General features: G+C 63.7%; 1 protein-coding gene across 13 annotated transcripts in view; it reads left to right on the forward strand.

The window, feature by feature from the left end:
- The first annotated feature begins 277 nt into the window (after nucleotides 1-277).
- The window catches only part of PLEKHA6 (pleckstrin homology domain containing A6), a 48202-nt gene continuing 27320 nt past the window's right edge, over nucleotides 278-21159 (forward strand). For 8 of the 13 annotated variants that reach the window (XM_069772000.1, XM_069772007.1, XM_069772004.1 and 5 more), the window contains exon 1: nucleotides 17302-17416. In XM_069772000.1, coding sequence (XP_069628101.1) covers nucleotides 17352-17416 — 65 coding nt within the window. In that variant the 5' untranslated portion in view covers nucleotides 17302-17351. Of the gene's footprint in view, nucleotides 411-5413; nucleotides 5434-12192; nucleotides 12325-17301; nucleotides 17417-18711; nucleotides 18731-21159 lie in introns of those variants that run through there. The other 5 variants (XM_069772009.1, XM_069772012.1, XM_069772011.1 and 2 more) reach the window with 5 other exon arrangements.

Genomic DNA, 21159 nt, shown 5'->3' on the forward strand with positions numbered 1-21159 from the left:
CTGGCAGCATGATCCAGGCTGCTCCCCCGGGCTGCAGGGCTATGTGTGTGGGGGGGGGACGGACCGACAGTGTGAACCAGCCCCCCCCAAGTGCTACAGGGCGGGGGGAGCAGCACGATCGCGGCTCCCCCCAAGTGATGCTGGGGGGGGCGGTGCGGTCCCCCATCCCCTCCCCGGGGTGATGCGGGAAGGGGGGGGGGGCGGGGGCGGCAGGCTCGGCCCCCCCCCGCCGTTCTCGGTGCCAGCCCCGGCATCACGTGCTGCTCGGCGGCCCCCGAGCATGCCCAGCTCCCGCTCCGGCTCCTCCGGCTCCGGCTCCGGCTCCGGCTCGGGCTGGGGCTGGCCGGGAGGATGCTGCGCCCGTAGGCAGCCGGGAGGGGGGGGGGCCCGGCCGCTGCCCGCCCCGCACGGTGAGTGCCCCCAGCGCGGTTGCCTTCCTCCTCCTCTTCCTCCTCCTCCTCCCGGGCGCTGCGGAGGGGGGGGGGGGGCGGCAGAGCATCCCCACATCGGGGACGTGTGCCTTGGGGCAGGCTGGGGGGGGGGGTGAGCTGTGCAGGGGGTGCTCTGTTAGGGAAGGGGGGGGGGTGGTTACCGCCCCCCCCCGGGGTGCCCTGAGTGCACCCCATGGCCAGAGTGGGGTGTGCTGCGGAAAGGGGCTGGGGGCCAGGCTCCCCCTGCACCCCCCCCCATCCCTTCTGCCGTGCTTTTGGTGCGATGTGGGGACCCCCTGAGCTGTCCCCCTGGTGCGTTTATGTGCTGTGCGCTGGCTTGTGTCCCACACCCCCAGAGCTGCGGGCTGGGGTCCCCCGGGTTTGGACCCCACTCTGTGCACAGGTGGGCAGCACTGAGGTTTTGGGAGAGACCCGGCTTTTGGAGCCCTGGCTCAGCACCCCCAAACCCCCATGATTGTGACTGGGGGCTCGGATGGGCCAGACCCCCCCCCCCAACCCCGCATGCCGGGTCTGGTCCCCGTGGCTGGGCGCTTTGCTGAGGTCGCAGCCAGGACGGGCTGCGATGGATGGAGCCCGAGATGTCGTCTGGCGCTTCCCAGGGACCCGAGCTCTTTCCTGGGCTTCGTGGCTCCCATCTCGCTGCCTGCTCGTTAGTGGAGAGCCAGCCTCCTCCTCCTCGACAGAGAAGCAAGGGCGAACCGCCTCGGGGATGCGTGTCGCCTGCGAGATGCTGTTCTTGCTTGGCCCCCCCTGCATCGAGGTGTCTGGCAGTGCCGGAGACAGCGCGCGAGCCGCAGCCGCTACCCTGAGCAGTCAATCGCAGCTTTGTTGCGCCGCTGTTAGATCTGAGGGAACAGGGTCTGATTCATCACATGATAAGGGCATGTTAAATACGCCACGAGTCTATTAAACCCCAGCGGAAGGGGCTGGACTGGGCCCCCCGGGCCATCCTCCCCCAGGACTCGGTGGGGACCCCAGCTCTGGCCGCAGTACCTCTCTGCAGAGGGAGGTCCAGCCCCTCCGTCATCTCTTTGCAGGGTCTTTGCCATCCTCCGAGGGCTGTGCTGTTGGGCCGTGCCGTGGCGTGGCAGGGCCGAGTCCTGTGTACACGGTTCGATCCATACTGCCCGGCCCCGCCATCCCACCCGTGATGTGTGCCACGGTCCCTTGGGTGCCAGGGGCCAGCTCCCCTCTCCAGATGGCTGCTGGAGCGGCCGTGTAATCCCTCTGCGGGGGGGAGGCAGGAGGAGGGAAGCTGCAGCAGGGAGTGGGTGCGTGGCCATGCCGGGGTGTCAAGGGGTGCAGGCAGGCCTGCCAGGGACCGGGCATGGAGAGAACCAGGGTGGCATTTACTGGGGGAGACATCCTTCCAGGCAGGCGAAGCTGTTTGCGGTGCTGCGTGCTGCTCTGCAGCCGGGAATCGGCAGCACCCGTTGGTTTCTCCCACTTTTCCACGTCAAGAGCATCTGCATCCCGCTGTGCATCCCTGGGGCTGAGCGCAGAGCAGGAGCTGGGACTGCTGCTTCCCACACCATTGCTCCCAGTACGGCTCGTCCTGTGGTGCACAGCCGTGCACACGCGTGTGCACGCACACCGGGCTCCCTCTGTGTGTGTGGCTGCTCTGGTTCCTTCCCCTGAACTCCGCCGGCATTTTCTCACGGGGAAGGAGAGCTCCTGTCCGGCTCCGACCAGCACCGGTCCCTCTTGTCCCCTTCACTCTGCCAGGAGAGGACGAGGCTTCCCTGCGTGGCCCCGAGGGAGCCTCCTTGCCCTCCTCTGCCTGGCAGGAACCGTGGCTGCGGGATGCCCGGCCCCATCGCCCACCCTGAGCCAGCCCCTCGGGGAGCCAGAGCTGGGATTAGGACTCCCGGAGAGGGGGTGGCCGAGGCATTAAAATTCTTGAGCGTCTGCTAAAAATCACATGGTGAGTGCAAAGCCTGTCCCCTCTGGCCAGTCTCTGACTGCCTCGGCCGGAGCCTGTGGGGAGCAGCCCCAGCACCCATACCCCATGCTGGCGAGCCCAGCGTGCCGTGGCACCCATCCCGCTGCACTGGACCACCAGCGCCATCCTGGCTTCGAGCTCTCCATCACCCTGCCCACGTCCCTGGCTGTCCCCTCGGGGAGAGGGGCTGTGGCAAGGGGACAGCGGGCAAGGCCGGGCACAGATGTTTTCCAGGCAAACCCCTTGATGGGGCAGCTCGCTGCCTGGATTTGGGATGCCGGGGCCGGCGGTGGCCTTGCTGGAAATCGTGTTTTCCTGCCGAGTTCCCATAGAAACCGGCGGGAGCAGCCGCCGGGCTGGTGGGGACGAGGCAGAGGAGGGACGGGCAGGAGCAGGCAGGAGGGTGAGCTCCACGCCTGGCACTGCCAGGATGAAACGGCTGTACCCGACGCCGGCCGCTGCGAGGGTGCCGGCAGCCGTGCCCACCCCGACCTGCTCCCTGCCACGGGGAAGATGCACCAGCATCACCCTGTCTGCCGGCCGTGGCTCGCCGTGCCACGGGATGTGTGTGCATGCGTGTGTGCATGCGTGTGTGCATGCGTGTGTTTGCACACCCGTGCACGCCGCTTGCGCTGCTGCTCTGCGGTCAGGCCTTGGCGTCGGGCGCAAACGCCGACCCAGATGGGCAGCGTGGGGCTTAATCCCTTCGAGGCTGCCGAGACCGCCTGAACCCTTAGCAGCCGAGCAGGGTCTTGGGTTGTTTTCTGCTCCATCTGTGCCCCTGGGAATCAGCTGGGTTGGGGGTTTCTCCCGCCTGCCTTTGCTCACTGGAGGGGAAAGCGGAGCTCCTTAGCTGCTCCTCTCTCTCAGGCATTTGTAGTAGCATCCCCCCCTTCTGTTTTCCTTAGCTTGAAACATGATAATCCGCAGCAGGCAGAAATAGTACATTGAGGAATGTGCCGTCTCCTCTTTAGCCTTGTTTCTCCGCGGGATCTGGCAGCTCCGCAGCCGCCCGGGAAAGCCCTGCTCCGGCGGCGGCTGCGCAGCCCTTTCCCACTGCCCCACGGGCAGCACCGCGGCGTGGGGAGGTGGGTGCCTTGTGCCCTGCCAGCCCTCTTCTCCAAAAACAGCCCTGATTTCATGGCACTGCTGGAGAGCATCCTCCGGCGTGGGACGATGGGCAGATAGGAAGGCAGAGGTGACCTGCAGGGAGAGGGAAGGAGGGGGCACGGGTGCTCCGATCCCCCCTCCCCAGCCCTGCCTGCTCCTTCCAGCCTCCGAAGCTGGAAAATGCCCTGGGAATGGGTTGTTTCTGTGCAGGCAGATCGGGGCCCTCCCGATTTCCAGCATGGTTCTGGTTTTATTTCAGTTTTTACTCTGCAGCAGCAGCGCAAAGAGCCTGGCGAGAGCCCGGTGAGGGCTCCCTGGGGAGCAGCGGCTGGAGGGTGAGGGTGCTCCGGCCGTGGTATGCAGGGAATCAGGTTGGATGATCGCAGTGGCCGGTTGTGCCCTTAATCTGTGAATTCACCAAAGCTCTTTAATAAAGATTCAAAGTCACCAACTTCTCAATTAAGGGATGAGACAGCTCTTGATCCGTGTTTCTGGGTCAGCTGGAGAAAGGCCATTTAAGACCTGGGCGATTGCTTTCCTTTGATGTTTCTAAAGGAGACGACTTTTGAATAAACACCTTGCTGGCGTGTGCTGTGCAGGAGGGCGTGTGGCTCGGCCACCTCCGAGGCAGGACCGGCAGCCTGGAGTCCAACCCCAACTATTCCTGAGTCACGGGCCGAGTTTGGGAGAAAGTCTCTCCTCTCCCTGCGGAGCACGGGTGCTCCCTGCCACGCGGTGCTGGGTGATGTCCCGCTCCCCTGGGATGCTCTGGGCGATGCCACCAGCCTTGGCAAGGTCCTGCGGCTGCCGTGCTGCTCTCTGCGAGGTGCAGGGCAGCCTTGCAGTGAGAGCAAAAGTGCCATGCCCAGCCTTGGCAGGCTTTCCCGGAGCAGCCGACGGGCTCGGGGAGATGGGTCAGACCCAGGGCCATGTGTTCTCCTCGGTGTATGCCCATGGGTGGTCTGCACCCTGCCAGGGCCTCCAGCTCTCTAGGGTGCTTCTAACCCTCTGTTTACCTCAACAACAGCCGCTTGCATGGGTGTTAATTGCAGGAGCTGGCAAGGCACTAATTAGGGGATAATGAGACGGCTTTTGTGTGTGCCTGGCATCATGTCGACAAACGCCCTGCTCCAGTGCCGTGTCCGTGATCCCCCTGTGCCGTGTCCGTGATCTCCCTGTGCCGTGTCCCACTGGCCCCTCTCCCTGCCTGCCATGGGTGCTGCCCCCCCGTCTGCCCTCCCTGCCTGCCCCGCTGCTCCAGCCTGGCAGACTGGGGCAGCTCAGGGTTTTCTTTCACCACCTTTCCCCCCACCATGCCGGGTCTCAAAACAGCCGCTTGATGCTCCTCCGATTATTTAAAGCAGAGGAGTTCCCGTCCCTGCTCTGCGGGACTCGGGTGGCAGCTCGGCTGCTCTGAGCCCCCGAGTCCCCGCTGGTGATTTAGTGGCCGCCAGAGCCTTTGCGGCGCAGCCCTTTGTTCTCGGAGCAGGGAGGCAGGATCTGGCCGACGCAGGGCTCTGGCTGCCTCCTCCACCGCCACCGTCTCCCCTCGCCAGGTACCGTCCCTCCTCATCCTCTTAGTATCCCCAGCCCCTGGGGGACCGGAGTTGGCTGGGGACTGGGACTTGTCCCTGCGGTTCGCTCGGTGACCGAGCAGAGAGCATCCTCCTGCATCCTCCCACAGCTCCGGCACCCATCTTCCTCCCGCTGCCGCTGCCGGCAGGGCCACGCGTGCCTGCCGAGCAGCAAGAGGCTGTTGTTCCTCTCTGCCTGCCTGCAGTCGCCGGGGACTTGGAGCCAGCGCTCGCCTCCAAGCCTTCCTTACGTAAGCGCCGGCAGCGGCAGCGCGGCCGATCCGGCAGCGCAGGCAGCACAAGGCAGCTCGGTGCTGCCGGGGCCTGGAGCCTCGCACCGGCTGCTGGCAGCCAGGTAAGGGCCACCCCAGCACCACGTTGGAAATAGGCGTGCGGCTGCTGGCTGCTTCTACCGCGCGGTGGGGGCACCGGCATCGCTGGGCTCAACCGGGGCTGGGCTGAGCGGGAGTTGGTTCTCTGGGTGCAGCCGGGGTGGAAGTGTCGCTCCTGCCCCAGAGATGATGTGCCGTGGGTCGGGCTCCCGTCCGTCCGTGGCTGGCGCCCGGCAGAACAGCCAAGACCAGTCTGGCAGTGCCGGCAGCACTGGCTGCCTCCCAGCCCTGCTGGGCCGGTTCTGCACCAGCCGGCGCGGCGAGCCCCTGCGCTCACCGCTTCCCGGGGCACTGGCCGGGCGCCCGAGCGGCGGACCTGCTGCACACCTGGGCGATGCAGTGGCTGCTGGGCTCAGCACCCTTCCTGGGGTGCTGGGCCCCCGGAGGGACCGTGCTCGGTGCCGGGTGAGGATGGGGTGTGTGTGCCCGCGGGCAGAGCCAACGTTGGGCACAGCATCCCAGGCTTGGGGTGGGGGGGGAATAGCTTAAAAACTCCATCCCGCTGGCATTGCCCTCAGCAGCCTCACACCCCCTGCTCCGGGCTGGGCACCCGGGAGGGTTTGGAGGGACCTGGCCAGGGTGGGAGGTCCCGGCTCCCTCTGTGGCTGGTGCTGAGCTGCAGGCGGCGGGTGGGTGGTGCGGTGCCTGTGATCCGGCGGGTGAGGGCTAATTACAGCCCAAAGCTGGCTGGGTTCAAAGGGCTCTGCCGGTGCAGGTGGGGCTGGCGAGGGCGAGCCTGGCTGCAGCTCGGCGTGGGCTTGGCGCGGTGGCTTGCTTGTGCCGGTGGCTCAGCCCAGCCTCCCCTCCATCACCGCAATCTCTGCCCCTCTCTGCGGTTACGGGAGGTGAATCCCCCCCGGCTTTGCAGGGCTTCCCTTCCAGCCGGTTAAAACCCGTGGTTGATTTGGCGGTGGCAGGGTTGCGTGCTCCTCGGGACCTGGCGGACAGATGCAGGATGAGGCCAGGGTGCGTGGGGCAGCGAGACAAAGCTGCCTATTTCCAGCGGTGCTGGAGAAAGTGGCTCCTGCAGCTTTAGCATCCCTGACCTGCCATGAGCACGGCTGGAGACGGCTCAGCTCCTGCTCCAGGCTCCTGCTCTCCCTTTTCACCCCCATCCTCATGGTCCCTGGAGTCACCATCACTTGTCCCATGTCCCCCTGTACAGCCATCCTTGGGGCCAGGCTGGCTGCTTGGGTCCCATGGCCCTGAGGCTCTGCAGCCCTGGCGGGGGTTCAGCTCTGACCCCCCCCTTGCAGGGGGATGCTCGGGGAGCAGGAGGTCCCCCAAAGCCCCGGCCCCCGGCCATCTGCTTGATGCACTGAAACTAATTTTCTAGCCTTTATTCTTCCAGAGAATTTGAAAATGCGATTGCACCCTCAGGGCCCAGAAAGCGAAAGCAAATCAGGAGATATAAATCTGCTGGTTTCGCCTGTGTCTGATTATTTTAAAGCCAATTGCACGGTGCCAGCCTGCCAAATTTGGGGGGCTGGGGGGACCCCGCGTTGGGGCAGGGTGGGCTGGTGTTCGCCAGCTCCTTCACCGTGCCAGTCTTCCCGCAGCATGTTTGCCGGATCTGCCTTGCGAGCGTGGGATTTTTTTTTATTTTTTTTTTAAATGCATGTTTTGTGAATGTGCAAATGCAGTGACCTTTCGCCGGGGCCGCCCGGAGCTCTGGCTCTGGCTGCCGGCTGCTCTCCTGCTTGTCAGGGAGATGAGGGTTTCAAGAGCTACGTGCAAACTCCGGGGCCTCTGGGCTCCAACACTCAGTTGCAATCGAGGTGATGAGTTCCCGGAGGGGAGGAAAGAGCTCGTTTCCCGTCTCTCCTCGTGTGCCCGGAGATGCCAGGCCCTTCACCAGCCATCAGTGCTGCTGCTTTGCATCCTGTCCCCGTCCTCCCCGCACCTCCTCCCTGCTAGCCGCAATCTGTTATTGGCGTGACCTTGTCCCCGCTGCCATGGCACGATGCTCCGGTGGCAAAATCCCCACGGGATCCCCACGGGAGGGTCCCGCTCCTGCCCGTGACCACTGGTCCCGCATGATCCCAGCGAGCTGTCCCCTTCCCCAACATCCTTGGACACAGCGATAGGGCCGGTGGCTTCTCCAGGCTGCGGACAGGCCTGCGCTAGCCCACCACAGATAAGGGCTGTGCCGGAGGGGAGCCAACAGGAATGTTATTTATGAGGTTAAAGTTCCCCTGCTGTTAGGAGCCATCCTGGGCACGTGCTCACGGGGGGGTTTGGGGTGGCTGAGAGCAGGGCTGTCCCGTCCCTGGGGTGGCAGGGTGGCCTCGGTCCGGGTGCCACCATAGCCCTGGCCCTGCTGGGAGCCAGCTCTCAGGGCTGTTCTGGCTCCCAGGAGGATGCTCGTGGGCAGCGGAGCAGCACGGACCCCCAACTGCCAGTCCCATGGGACCGGGACTCGGTGGCAGCATCCCGCTTGAGGCCAGGGGAGGGCTGTGGGATAGGGCTGGTGGGATGGGGATGCTCCTTGCCGAGGCGGAGCTACTGTCGGTGCTTTTGGGATGCAGGGGGGGGCTTTGCGGCAGAGGGCAGGGCTGGGGTAGCCCGGCAAGGGGCTGTATCCATGTCTCTGGGGAGAGGCAGGGCAGCGGCTGGGAGCGGGATGCCCAGCCCCAAGTGGGGAAACTGAGGCACAGAGCCAGCACAGTGGGGATTTGAGCTGGTGACCTCTCTTGGGCCAGGTTCCTCCCTCTGACGTGTCCTGTCTCCGCTCCAGAGAGCTCCTAAGGTTTCGTGGGGTGTGTGCATGCGTGTGTGTGCGCCCGTGCACGCGTGCACTATCTGGCACCCAGCAGTCCCATTTCCTGATCGGGGTTTGGGTGTTACCATCATATAATTAGTCTGTAATTGCTCTGTAATGAGGTAGCAATCCTGTGGCGGGGCTGTACTTAAAAGGGTTTCCCCCACCTCTGGCCGCTCCCCGAAGCCCCCCCGGCATTGCAGCCCGAGCCCCATCCTCCTCCGCTGGGGTGGGTGCCTGCCATGGGGTGAATGCTGGCTCCGCTTTTCCTGGGAGTGGGATGGAGAGATCTGGGGCTGGATGTCTGGATGAAGGGGTGTCCTCTGCGCTTGCCCCCCCTCCCACTCTGCTCCTCCCAGCACTGGGGGCACTGGGAGGTGGCCTGTCCCCGCAATGCCCGTGCCAGCCTGGCAGGCTGCCCCGGCTCCCATCAGCGCTGCCTTTCATTCCCTCCTGGCACCCACCCCGCTGCCTCCAGGGCCCTTTGGGGAATTCCTCTGCCTTGCCCCCACTTGTCCCTGCTGGCACGGCCACCCCACTGGTGGGGTCCCGCTTGCCCGACCTGTGGCCACCGTGCCCTGCTCCCGCATTGCCCCAGGGGAAAAGCCACCCCACCCTGGCCCTGCATCCCCCCCAGTGCTGCCAGGTGAGAAGAGGGCTCCTCTCCCTTCCGCCTGCCCTGTGGGACTGTTTCCCTCCGCTCCCATTTAAACTCTCCCACCCCACAGCCCAGAACGGAGAGTGCCGGATATTTATAGCCTGGCACGGATGTTGGGAGGCAAACGTGTGGAGGGGGGGGTTGTTTTGGTATTTTTTTTTTTTTTCTTCTCAATCCTCCTATTTTAAAGGCCAGGCTAGCTCTGCCAGCGGTGGGGGTGCCCACGCATTGGCAGATCCCATTTGTAGATCCTGGGAAAGGGACCAAGCGTGTCAACCCACCCCATCTCCTCCCCTCGCCGTGCCCAGGCTGAGTTCGGGTGGGAGGGAGAAGGGGCTGGGTACGGACAGGCACCAGGAGAGAGCCCATCTTTTGGGGTGGCCCCAAGAGCCGCTCTCTCCCCTCCCACGGTGGGTTTAGCATCCTCTGGCCCTGGGATGTGGCATTGCCTCGTGAAGGATGCTCAGCCCCAGGTTCCTGGCAGTGCAGGCAGGGGTGACGTGATTAGGGTCAGTGAGGAAGAGGAGAAGTCATCTGAGGAAGGCTCAGGTGCGTGTGCCAGCCCCGGGTGAAGTCCACATGCCCTGCTCTCGCGTCCTGTGGGTTTGTTTTCCTCGGCAGCATCTCTTCTTTCAGGTCGGCTGAGCAGCAATAATTAGCAATTCCAGTTTATATTGCGAGCCTAATGCAATCGGGTTGTGTGCACCTCTCTCCCCCTGTCGTGCCCCCTCCCCCCCCCCGCCTTTGCTGTCAGATTTCCCCAGACAAATTGTTTGCTTTGGTGTGTGGATTTTGGTTTTTATTTTATTTTTATTTTTCCCCTCTCCCCTGAATCAAGTGGATCATCCGATTTGGAAACAACAAGCGACCGTTGTGAGTGAACGTAATGAATCTTTTAAAGCTCATCAAAGTGAGAGGTTGTGTGCGTGCCGCTGGGGGGGGGGTGTTTGGGGGTTGCAGCACCCCTCAGCCTTGGGGCGCAGCGCCAGAGGAAGGGCTCGTGATAGCAGCGAGGCCGCATGGGGCCTTACCTTATCCCTGGGCTTATCACCAGACATGCTTGTGCTGCAGATAAGCAAGACCTTGGGTTCAGGCGCGGGTTGTTGGGGGGGAGCGATGCTTCGTGTCCCAGTGCTGGGGCACGGCTGGGCGGCAGGGATGCACCGTGGGGGGCTGAGTCCCCCCGCTCAGGGGTGGGGGGACCGGTGGGGGGGTCCCTCTGCAGCTCGGCTCGGCTCCCCAACACCTCAGTGCGCAGGGGTGGGAGCACAAAGCAGCCCCCCCCCGCAACGGGTGCTCCCACGGGTGGGTGGGGGGTGCACCTTTCATTGCATGGATGGTGCAGAAACTGGGGCTGGATACAGCGTGTCAGGTTCAACCCCGTCCCTTCTTTTCTTTAAGCAAAAGAAAGCGCAAAAAACCCCATTTTTAGGCCAAGGACATGACTGTGGGCTCATCTAGCTGCTTAAATAGAAGTGGTGTATTCAAAATACCTAAGGAGGAGCCCCCAGCTTCTCCCCCCAATACCCAAAATCTCAGTCTGTGCCGGCAGGAGTCCCAGACCTTCCTGGTGGTCTCTGCTCCATTCCCAGGGGATTTATGGTTTGCTGGAAGAAGACAATTTTGGGTGCTGCCAGGCCATGTCGGTGTGCACCGGAGGAGCGGGAGAGGGGAGATGTTCGTGCAGAAGCGCTGCCCAGTGCCAGGACTGCTCGTGGTGGGTGCTGTCCCAGTGGGGCAGGAGGACCCGCCGTGGGGCCAAAGTCCCGTGGGGTGGCCCTGGGGACGAAATCCCTGCCTGAGGCCGTCTCATCCCTCCCTGTACCCAGCACAATCCAGCCGCTCTGAAGGCAAATTTGCTCTTCCAAAGTACCTTTGCAAGATGCTGGGGGTCAGGGTGCCGCAGGGGACGGACCTGCCGTGCTGGTGGCTGTGCCAGGAAGGCTCCTCGTGCCACAGTGGCATTTCGGTGGGGGGGTCCGGTGGCCCTCCCCAGGGGGGAATGAACAGCAGAGGATGCCCAGGGAGCCGTGGGCAACCGGGCTGGGGATCGGTGAGTCTCCCACTCTTGTTCCCCGTGATCAGACAGGGCGATAAGAGCTCCGGAGGCAGGTGGCTGGGCGATGCTGCCTGCTCGTAAACAGGCTGTTATTGTTTGTGCGCAGCCCGGCAGTGCCCCAGGGCCGCTTGTGCAACCGGGGCGGGGAGCTGGCTCAGAGAACTGTGGGGCTCATTGCACCCCAGATGGAGACTCCTCGGCCTCATCCAGCCCCAAGGAGCGCAGGGGAACCCCGGGCTGGGCTCACGCAGAGCGATGGAGAGGTCCCTGTGGACGCGCCCGTGCCACGGAGTGGCTTCACCCCCAGCCGGCAAAGCAATTTTGGGTCTCCCCTTTCTCGCTGGCAATGCCCGGGACCGGCCCCATGTCCCCGAGCAGGGCACACTGCACGGCCCCGCTCGCCCCGCAGGCTGGAGCTGGGGTGAAGCAAGCAGCCCAGCCTCACTGATGGTATGTGGCCACCCCGGTTCTGGGCTGTAGGTGAGCCTGGAGAAGTGAGAAAAACAGGGCAGGGTTTTGTCTTCTTGAGTGTTTCGTCCCGCTGGAGGAAGCACGGCCGTGGTGACGCTGGCACAAGGAAGTCCCGCGGTGGCACGGCACGGCTGGGCTCTGGCTATTGGCCACCGTGGCCCTGGCGAGTGGAGGGGCTCAGCTGCATGCCCTGCTCAGCAGGGATGATGACGGGCACCCACCACCCTGCGTCGTGCACATGGCATCACTGCTGGGCGAGGGGGACCGAAATTTTCTATGACCACAGGCACCCCGTCAGATGATCCAGCATGGTGCTGAGTCCCTCCAACCTGTTTTATGAGGTTAAAAAATGCACTATTTGCTTTTCCCATATTGCTGGTTTTAGCACCCAGGCAGGTCCCTGCCCCTTTCCCAACACCCAGAGTCCGCTCCCGCCGCCGCGAGGCAGACCTGTCCAGGGAACAAAAATACATCTGAAGCACAACATAAACCAGCATCAGGCTTCGCTTTGAGCCGGTACCAGCGCGTTGGGGGCCAGGACTGGTGGCGGGGGGCTCTGGCAGCGGTTCCCACCGTCCGGACGGTGTGGCCGTCCCCGGTGGAGGGCTGGTGAGTGCCTGGCGTGGCCGGGAGCAGCGGGAGTGGCGTGAGAGCCGGCGCGCATGGGGGGGTGTGTGTGTTATGTGCGAGCGCCTGTTTATATAGGAAGGAGCCAACCTACAGTTTCAGATTTCAGACCTCGCTTATCAGCCCGGCCGTCCCTGCCACGCTCGGACGTGGCAGCTTTTGGAGGCGACCAACGGTTCTCCCCTCTTCCCCGCCAGCCCGGGGCTCCCTGCCTCAGCACCGAGCCCACCGCCCTCCCCACGGCCGGTGCCGTGGCCCCGGCAGCGCCCGACGAGCAGGTATGCTGAGCCAATGGTGGGTGCTCTGTCCTTACAGCCTGGCCCATGGTAGGGGTAAGGAGAGGATTGGGAGGGGATGGAGGAAGAGCCTCCAGGGCTGGAGCAAAGGGGATGGCGATGCTGGAAGGGTTTGCACTGGGCTGGGGCAGCCAGCGAGTTGGGCTTTGCTGGAGGACGGCTACGAAGCCGTTCACGGGGCGAGGGCTTGTGGGGAGGGCGGCTCGTGAACGCAGCACGGGACGTCGGCACAGTAGAGGCATTTGCACCGTGCCCGTGGGCGAGCAGCCCGTCCCACCGGGCACGGGCATGGACATGGCGCGCGGGAAAGCCCGGCTGTGCTCTCCCAGGGGTTAAACTCCTTGCAGGGAGCTAAATGGAAGGTGTGGCAGCACGATAAGGCTGGCAGAGCTGGGAGTGGGGCAGAGGCACCCAAGCCGTATACACGGCTCTGCTTCCAGCCGGGATGTGGGGTGGGATCCTGCTCACCTGGCAGTTCATGGCTGGTAGGGGTTGTGCCCGTGCCCTGTGCCGTGGGCTGGCTGCGAAGCCTGGGGGAGCTGCCGTCCCTGCCCTTAGCTGAGCCATCTGGGGAATAATGCTGCGATCTCCTGGAAGCACTGCTTAAAATCACCTCTCCTCCTGGGGGAGAGACCCAGCTGCATCGCCTGCTTTGTTCTGTTTGAAGGGATGTTTTAAAAGAGGCTTTTTTAAAGCAACCTTCTGCTGTACCCTGCTATACCCTCTGCTGTACCCTGCCATGCCTTCCCTCTGCTTTCCCAGACCCTGGAAAAGCCCTTTCCTCCCCAGACCCTCCAGCCAAGCTGCTGCCATCTCACAGAGCAGCCAGGAGGGCCGATGACACCAGCACCTTGCAAGGGCCGGAGGATGCTCCAGCACTGGGCAGCAGCGGGTGCCGCAGCCCGTGTTCGGCAGCTGGCAGCAGTGTGTGGCTGTTGTAGGTCTCCTTTGGTCCGCAGCACGGGATTGCTGTGGTTTCCATCCTGTTGCTCCCAGCCATCTGTGGGGATGTTTGGGAGATGGGAGTGATCACCCCACTGCTCTCCAGTGCTGGCAGGGCGGTGGGTTCATAGCTGAGCCTGATCCTGGCACCATCCTGCTCCTTCCTCCCCTATTGCTCCAGCAATGGTGGGTGAAGAACCAGGCTCCGGTCTGGAGCAAAGCGCTCCCTCCTTTCGGCGGCATGTCCTTCACTCCATCCCAGTGCCGCAGGGCCACTAATTAATTTTGTGACAAGGAGGGACCTTTAGCAGCTTCTGGCGATGTCCAGCACAGCGCAGAGCTGGGATGTCACCTCTGCGGTCCCCATGCGGTGCCTCCTCCATCCTGCTGGGGCAGGGAGACACGTGGGGAGGCAGAACGCATGAGGGCAAGTCAAGCGCATGGCTGGCTTTTTTCCACTTACTGGTTTCCTAAGGAGTTGACATTTGTGATCACGTTCCCTTGTCCATTCCCTTGATTCCCAGTGACTCCTGGTCCAGATTGGGTTGGGGACACTGGTCTCTGTGCATGCGGAACATCCTCCCCTGACCCAAACCCACAGGAAAGCAGAAGGCACCCGGTGAAGGGATCTCCAACCTCTGCGGCGCCCAACTGCTCTTCTTGTGTATTGGCCCATCTCTGCCCTCTGGAAACTCAGCACAAGCCTCCAGCTCTTCCCAGCACTGAGCAAACCAGTTCCTTGTGGAGGGCAGCCACCGCGCTTGCTCCCCTCGACTAAACCTGATGCAGGTCCCCGGCCCCAGCTGCCTGCGAGCATCCCTGGGGGGACGCTGCAGGCAGGTACGTCGGCAAAGGGCTCATCTGGCTGAGCCGCCGTCAGCAAAGGCATCACCAAGGGCTCTTACTGGGCTGGGACTGGCTGGGCTCCAGCACCAGCCCAGCTCAGTGACTCCCGTCCCACCGGCTTCCCTCCCCGGGCACAGCAGCGGATGCGGGGCTGGAGCCGGAGGCTGCGCGGCCGGGCTGGGCTGTGCCGCAGCCGGAGCCCAAGGCTGCATCTCCCCGCTGGGGCGGAGGGAAAGCTGGGGCGGCATTTATTTACGTGATGCTGGGGGAGAAGGGGGAACTGGCAACAGGCTCGCTTGCAAATGGGATTTCTGGGAAGTGGAAAGCTGGCGTGCGTTCAGCCTGGAACTGTCCTGATTTCCAATTGGAAACATCCCACAGTGACTAAACTTCATTCAGGGAAAGATCTCGTTCTGCAGAGCCAACGCCGCGCTACTAAACTCGCCCATGGCGTTTGCATCGTTGTGGAGGTGGCTGCTGGGAGGGGGACGAGGAAGAAGATGAGGGCTGTTTGGTGGCACAGAGGCATGCCCTGTCCCCGCGCTGGCTTTGCACCATCCCAGGAGATTCTGAGGGTCCGGTCTGGCGGGTGCAGAGGGTTTTGCAGCTCCCTCTGCTTTTCCCCCAGCAAATTCCTTGCTTTTCCCTTGCAGCTGCCCCGCAGGGCTGCTGTCGGCTGCGTGCGCTAATTACAACGCGGTTGGGAAGCTGGGAATGACCAGTGATTCACCGGGAAGCTGTGCCCGTCTGCCCCAGCCATGGCCCTGCCACACCAGGGTGTGGTGGGCTGGAGATAGCAATAAAATCGGGGCCGTCCCATCCGAGCGCAGTGACGGAATTGCTGCGCACGTCCTGGCGCTGGTGCTAATGGCTGGGCTGAGAGTTTAATGGCTCGTGGAGGAGGCTAATGGCTTGATATGGCAAGCACCTGCACAAGCTGAGCTCTTGGTGGGTATTAATAGGAACCTGCCGTCTGGAGGCTGTGCCCCAGGATGGCTGCGCTGGGGACAGGAGCTGGCAGATACCCCGGGGTCATGGGCAGTGCTTGGCTCCCCAGCACCCACGTCCTGGTGGGGAGCCGCTCCGAGCTCGGCAGCGGGGCCCAGTGCCTTGGTCAGCTGCAGTTTACGGGACCGCTGGGATGTGGTGTGGAGAGCCCTGACACGCTGATTTATCTCTTCTTTTGGAGACCCATTCTGGCTGCCTCAGCTCAGCACAGAGCTCACGGGGTCGGCTGCGGTTCCCCCCCAAGGGATGCCCCACACCGGCATGGCACCACTGCCAGAGGTGGAGGCAAGCTTGGTAAAGGCAGTGGATCCCAAGCCCATGCCTGGGGTCTGAAGGGGGCCTGTGCATGTTTGGTTTGGTCTGTTTGCTCAAAAACAAGCCTCCAGGTTTGGGGGACCTTTGGTTCCCGCTCTGTTTGTACACGGAGGCTGGTGGTATGGGCATGTACCCGGGCAGCTCTGGGGCTGGGGGCTGTCAGTGCTGGGACCAGGAGGATTCGGAGGCATCCATAGGTGCCAGACTCAGCTCCTGCCCATGGGGGATCCCCACCGTGGTGGCTGTTCCCGGGCACTCGGGACCGCTTTTGGCTGCTCCGCACGTTGCACCCGCTGGCACCCCCACCGTGATCCCGGGCTGCTCTCCAGGGCTGTGGGATGCACTGCAGACGGCTGCGGGGTCAGAGAGCCTCGGCCAGCCCCGAGCTGCCCGGAGCCAGTGCTCACCCCGTCCTTGGGAGCTACTTGGTGCAATGCACTTGCACAACCGAGACGCGTGCGCTGTTGCGTCACCGCTCGGTTACAAACTGTTCCGAGGCCTGTGAAGGTACAGGATCAGATCTAAAAATGGAGAGTTTCCCCATATACCGGCATCACACCCATGCCGACGTCAGGGAAGTGTGGCATTGCGTGAGGAAGGCAACTGGGACGGTAGTCACGCTGCTGGGGAGGATGACAGGCTGCCCGCGATGACAACCTGCCGACTGGGCCATCTTTGCTGTGGCACAGGAGGCAGAGCTGAGCTGCTCCCGCCCAGGGCTAAATCCCCGCGGGGACACGTGGCCGTGCTGGGCCGTCGTGGCTATCAGACCATGACGAAGCCCTGAGATGCATGAGCATCTTTGCAGAGACCTGAGTGTGCTGCTGGCATCCACCCAGCCTTGCTTCTCCGGCAGGTGTGAGGCTCCGTGCCGGCATGGCCCAGCCCGGCCCGGCACAGCCAGCTATGCCAGGAATGTGCCGAATGTGTCGGGACTTGACTGCGAGAGGTCGGGGCGCAGAGCAGCCGATGAGTCACTTGGAGGGCTGGCAGCGGCACGGTGAAGCTCGTGAGCTGGGGCAGAACCAGAGCTGCCGCAACCCCCTAACCCAGAGACTCCCCGAACCCAAATGCCTGCGGGAAGCGTGCCGGCAGCGCTCTGCCAGGGTCCCGCGGTGGCAGCGGGGCCACGCAGGCTGGCAATGTCGGTGTTGCTCTGCTAACGTGCCATGTCATGCCCCCGCACCCTGGGGTGCTGCATTTACGACTTTATTTTTCATCCGTATGAGCGCACCCATTTGCTAAAGCACTCGAGTGAGAGCTGCCCATGAGAGATCCAACAGCGGAAAATTGGTAATTTAGACAAAAACAATCAAGAGCCTCTGCAGGGAGCGGCACAACCTGCAGTGGCTGATCAAGCCCAGGCTGGGGCTTACCCCCGCTCCCTGTCCCGCTGGGCTCAAAAGGTGAGTAGGAATAGCAGCACCCAACTGCAGAGCCCCGAGACTCACTGGAGCATGGGGACGCTTAATTTTGGCACCCTGTGAGCATTGCTGTACCCTGCTCTGGGCTCCGCGCCCTCCAAGCGCTCCCAGTTCGGGGTTGTTTGCAAGGAGCTTGTGGTTTCTCATCCTGCGTGGGCGTGGGGAATGGGAAATTCAAAAGCCGTGCCCATATGCAAAGAGGCCATGCACATCATGGGCACGGGGAGCTGAGCCCAGCCCTGCTGCCAGCAGGTCTTATCGGCCGCTGTGTCTGCACTTATTTACAGTTCATTCCCATCTGTGGTTTTTTTAGCCATTTGATGGTCTTATATGATGATTAAAACCATCCCCACAGCAGCCCTCCGCTTTCCAGCCTGAGCGGGGTGGTGCCGTGCAGATGTTTGTCCAAGGCTATTTATGAGCACTCGCAGCCCGGACGCCCCCGGGGCCGCAGCCGGAGCTGGAGAAAGCGAAATGAGCTGTGTGTCGGTGTCCGAAAGCCGGAGCTGGGCTGCGGTGCCAGCGGGGTGTCGCGGGCCGTGAGTACCTCCAGACCCACGGGAGCCGGGACGAGGACAGGAGCTGAGCCCTTTTTGTGCCCCCTCTGCATTTGCAGGAGGACGCGGTGGCTGCTCCGGGCTGGCGGAGCCGGACGTGTCCCTGCTCCAGGACGTGGCATGGGATGCTCCTGGGGCAGCGGGGGCCGGTGACACCGTCTGGGTTTGGGGCTGGGTGGGGGGGGAATAGGGGTTTGCTCCCCAGGTGCCGTCGTGCCCCGGGGCTGTGCACGGGCAGAGCAGGGCTCTACCAGCTCCTGGCGACGGCACGGCCGGAGGTTAATCATTCAACTCCTTTGCAGATTGGGTAACGCGGCTAGTGGCAGGGGGGTGACAGGGACATCTGTCCATCTGCTTCCCAGACCTCAGACATAGGAACAGCCCCTGTGCCTCCTCTCCATGGGGATGCACGTGGTGGTGATCCGGACAACCTCTTGGGGACCACGGCATGCGGAACACCCTGGCATCAGGGTGCTGGCAGCACCGTGCGCCGGCTGAGCGGCAGTCTCGGGAGCCAAGCCGGCCCCCGACACGGCCAAGGGAGCCAAGAACTGCGGCTGGGTTGTAAACATGCTCGGATGAAGTTACAGCCATTGATGTTCTTGGAAAAGCTATGTGTAGAGAGAGCTCCGGGACCCCTGAGCTAAGAGATCTTGTCCTGCCCGGGCTCCCGCACTGAGGATGCAATGGATGTGCCTCCGGCTTCCGTGGGCAGCCGTGGGAGCAGCCCTCTGCCCCGCTCCTGGGGGGGGCAGAGGGCTGAGGGGCTCAGCCCCCCCGATGAACGCTGCCGGCTGTCCCCAAGGATGGGGGAAAGCAGGGTCTCCATGCAGCTCCCACCAGGCTGAGCTGCTCACGGCTCGGCTGGATACAGAGGCAGGATATGGCCCTTGGGGCTGCACGGGAGCACGCAGGGCTGCTCCCGAGGCCCGCGGTGCCAAGGGAGCGGTTTGGGGTGCATAGAGACATGATGCTGTGGGAGTGGCCGTGGGTCCGTGGGGGGTGCGGAGCCCCTTGGAAACCCCTTTGCATCCCCGGCGGGTTGGGCTGCGGCGGCCTGCCGCACCGCGGTGCCGTTAAAGGGGCTTTCAGTGCGAGCAAAGGATGCCTTCCCATGCTCGTCCCGCAGCGGCATGGTGCCGAGGGGGTTAAGGCTGCCGGCAGCTGCCGTGGCTGTTAATGATTGATACCAATGATGGTCTCCGTGGGCTTGGAAGGAAATCATCTATCCCGGCTTGTGGGAGAGCCACCGGCTTGGCAAGCAGACGTGGGCGGAGGGGATGCGCGGTGGCACCGGTGAGTGCGTGCGTGCGTGCGTGCAGCATCGGCACGGAGCCCGGCCATGGCACACATGGGCCATTGTCTGCGGCCGGTGCCCGGCGGTGGCCGAGAGCAGCCGGGGGACCCGAGGGCAGCCGGCGCGGTGACGGACGCAGCTGGATATCTGGCAGGCGCGGAGCACAGCAGGGAAGGCACCGCGTCGCCCGTCGCCGTCGGGACGCCGGTGTGATTATCATGTGCAATGGGTTAAGCAGGTGCTGGGGATTTGTTCCAGCAGGATTTCCCCAGCACCGCTGCCATAATCCCTGCTCCTGACCTGACCTGGCTGGGGAGGGGTTGGGGCTGTGTTTGTTTGATGCCTCGTACCAGCGATTGCTTGGGACAGGTATTTCTGCCCACTGGAAGTGGTTTCTTAAAGAGCTTAGCAAGAGGTTTAAACCCTCCAGGTCTGGGTCCGGCTTGCGGCTCGGAGGCTGCATTAGTAGATCACCTTTGGCGGAGGTGTCGCAGCTGCCCAGGCACCTCCGTACCCCCCGGCTGGGTTTCGGCAGCAGCACCGAGCCCAGCCGGGACCCTGCCACCCCAGCCCTGGGCCAAGGCAGAGGGAAGGTCTGCAGCCCCACAGTGGTTCCAGATTTGTAGGAGGCTGTGGAGCACGGGAGGAGAGGCTGAAGGATTGCATCCTGGTCCGATAAATGGTCTTGATGTCTTGTGTCCGCTCACCCGTGCTGGTGCCCGGTGCCTCTCGGTGTCTGCCGCGGTCCGGCTCCGTGTGCCGGCAGCCTCCCACCCCTCACCTCTGAGCCCCGCAGTCTGCATTTGCATGTCTCCATGACTGATTTCATCCCTGCTCGTCCCCTGGGGGATCCACTCCCAGGCTACCCCGCGGCTGGGGAAGGATCCTTGGCCAGTGATGCCGCAGGAGAGCTGCCATGGGGCTGCCCTGTCCCCTGTGGGCACGGTGGCTTGGGGAGCCTGGCGATCCCGTGCACGTGGCGTTTGGGTTCTGTCCCCAAGAAGGGACGATGGAGTGACATGGTTAAAGCAGGGCCACACACTCAGTGTTGCCAGGGCACGGACTGTCACCTGCTCTGCCCTGGGTCCCGGACCACCCCGTCAGACGGCTGTGACACTCCCCAAACGTCACCTCATGTATCTGAGATGCTGCTGCGCCTGCCCCGAACTCTCCATCTCCCACAGCAGCGTGTTTTGGCCGGGCCGCCCCTGTGAGCCATGCCTGTGATGGAGCCGGGGTTGCCAGGGAGATAAAACACAAACTCCCGGTGCTTTTTTGTGCTTTTCCCTGACCCCAGCTGGAGCGGGAGCGAGGGACTCGCCCTCCCCGCTGCCGCCGACGCTGGCTGCCAGCAGCCGCTTTGTTCTCTGGAAATCCCCTGACTTCCCCCTGCTCCCGGCCGTCCCGCTCTGCCGCGCCGAGGATGGCGGGGGCTTCTCCCACTGTCCGTCCCCACGGACCCTGGCCGGCTGGGACGTCCCTGCTCAAGGGCCACCACCATCGCTCCCGCGCCAGCCCGGCTGCGTGACGACGGTGACGTTGCACGTGGGTTGCGGGTTTGCGGGAGCCGCCATCTGCCCTTGCCGGGGACTTTGCCCTGTTCTCAGCAAGGCCGGCACAGCAGCCTTGCTGCTTCCCAGCCGGATCCAGCTCAGGCTTTTCCGCCTTCCCTCCCGGCAAAGCTCCCACGGGGGAAATCGCAGGGTTGATGGCGAGAGCGTGTTCGCAGGAGCGGGTGGTAAAGCCTGGCCTGGCCGCGGTGCTCGCTGGCTGCAGCCTCTCACACTGAAACCCTCCCGAGGTGCGTGGGGCAAAGCTCTCCGGCCAGAGCCTGCTTGCTCCGGGGAGGCTTTTTTTCCAGCATCGGTGGTGGGTGGCAAGCCGGGGTGCTCCCTGCCTGGGCATCGCGGTGGCAGCTGTGTGCAGTTTGTCACAGCGGTGAGGTGGCGGAGGGGACGGATGCGTGGACCAGTACCCCTTTGTTTTGGGGCTGTTTCACAGCAGCACCCAGCACGGACGAGGGCAGGAGGCAAAATTAACCTTTGCTTTTGCTTCCCTGGCCCCATCCCAGAAGCAGTTGCACTGGAGGGGGAGCGCGGCAGGCGGGCACCGTGGTTAGGGGTGCTGCTCAGCTGTGCCACTGTGCCGGCACCGTGCCGGGCGCAGGAGGAGGCTGTGCGTGCGCGGGAGCCTGGTTTCGTTAGCACGAAGGGCTGCGCTGCCTTCTGGCCCCCTGCCCCGATGGACGCAGTGCAGGAAATGCTTGCTCAGCTGGATGGCGGGGCCGGGATTAGGGCAGGGATGAGGTTATGGAGGAGAACCGGCTGCCGGTCCCTACCATGCTGGGAGCGGTGGGAGCCAGCCAGCCGGCAGCACCGCGGGGCCGGGCCGGAGGGAAAGCTCAGCGTGCGGCTCCGCACCGAGGTCT

Source organism: Haliaeetus albicilla, chromosome 26 (genome assembly GCF_947461875.1).
Source record: "Haliaeetus albicilla chromosome 26, bHalAlb1.1, whole genome shotgun sequence".
In the NCBI taxonomy this organism is placed as follows: domain Eukaryota; kingdom Metazoa; phylum Chordata; class Aves; order Accipitriformes; family Accipitridae; genus Haliaeetus; species Haliaeetus albicilla.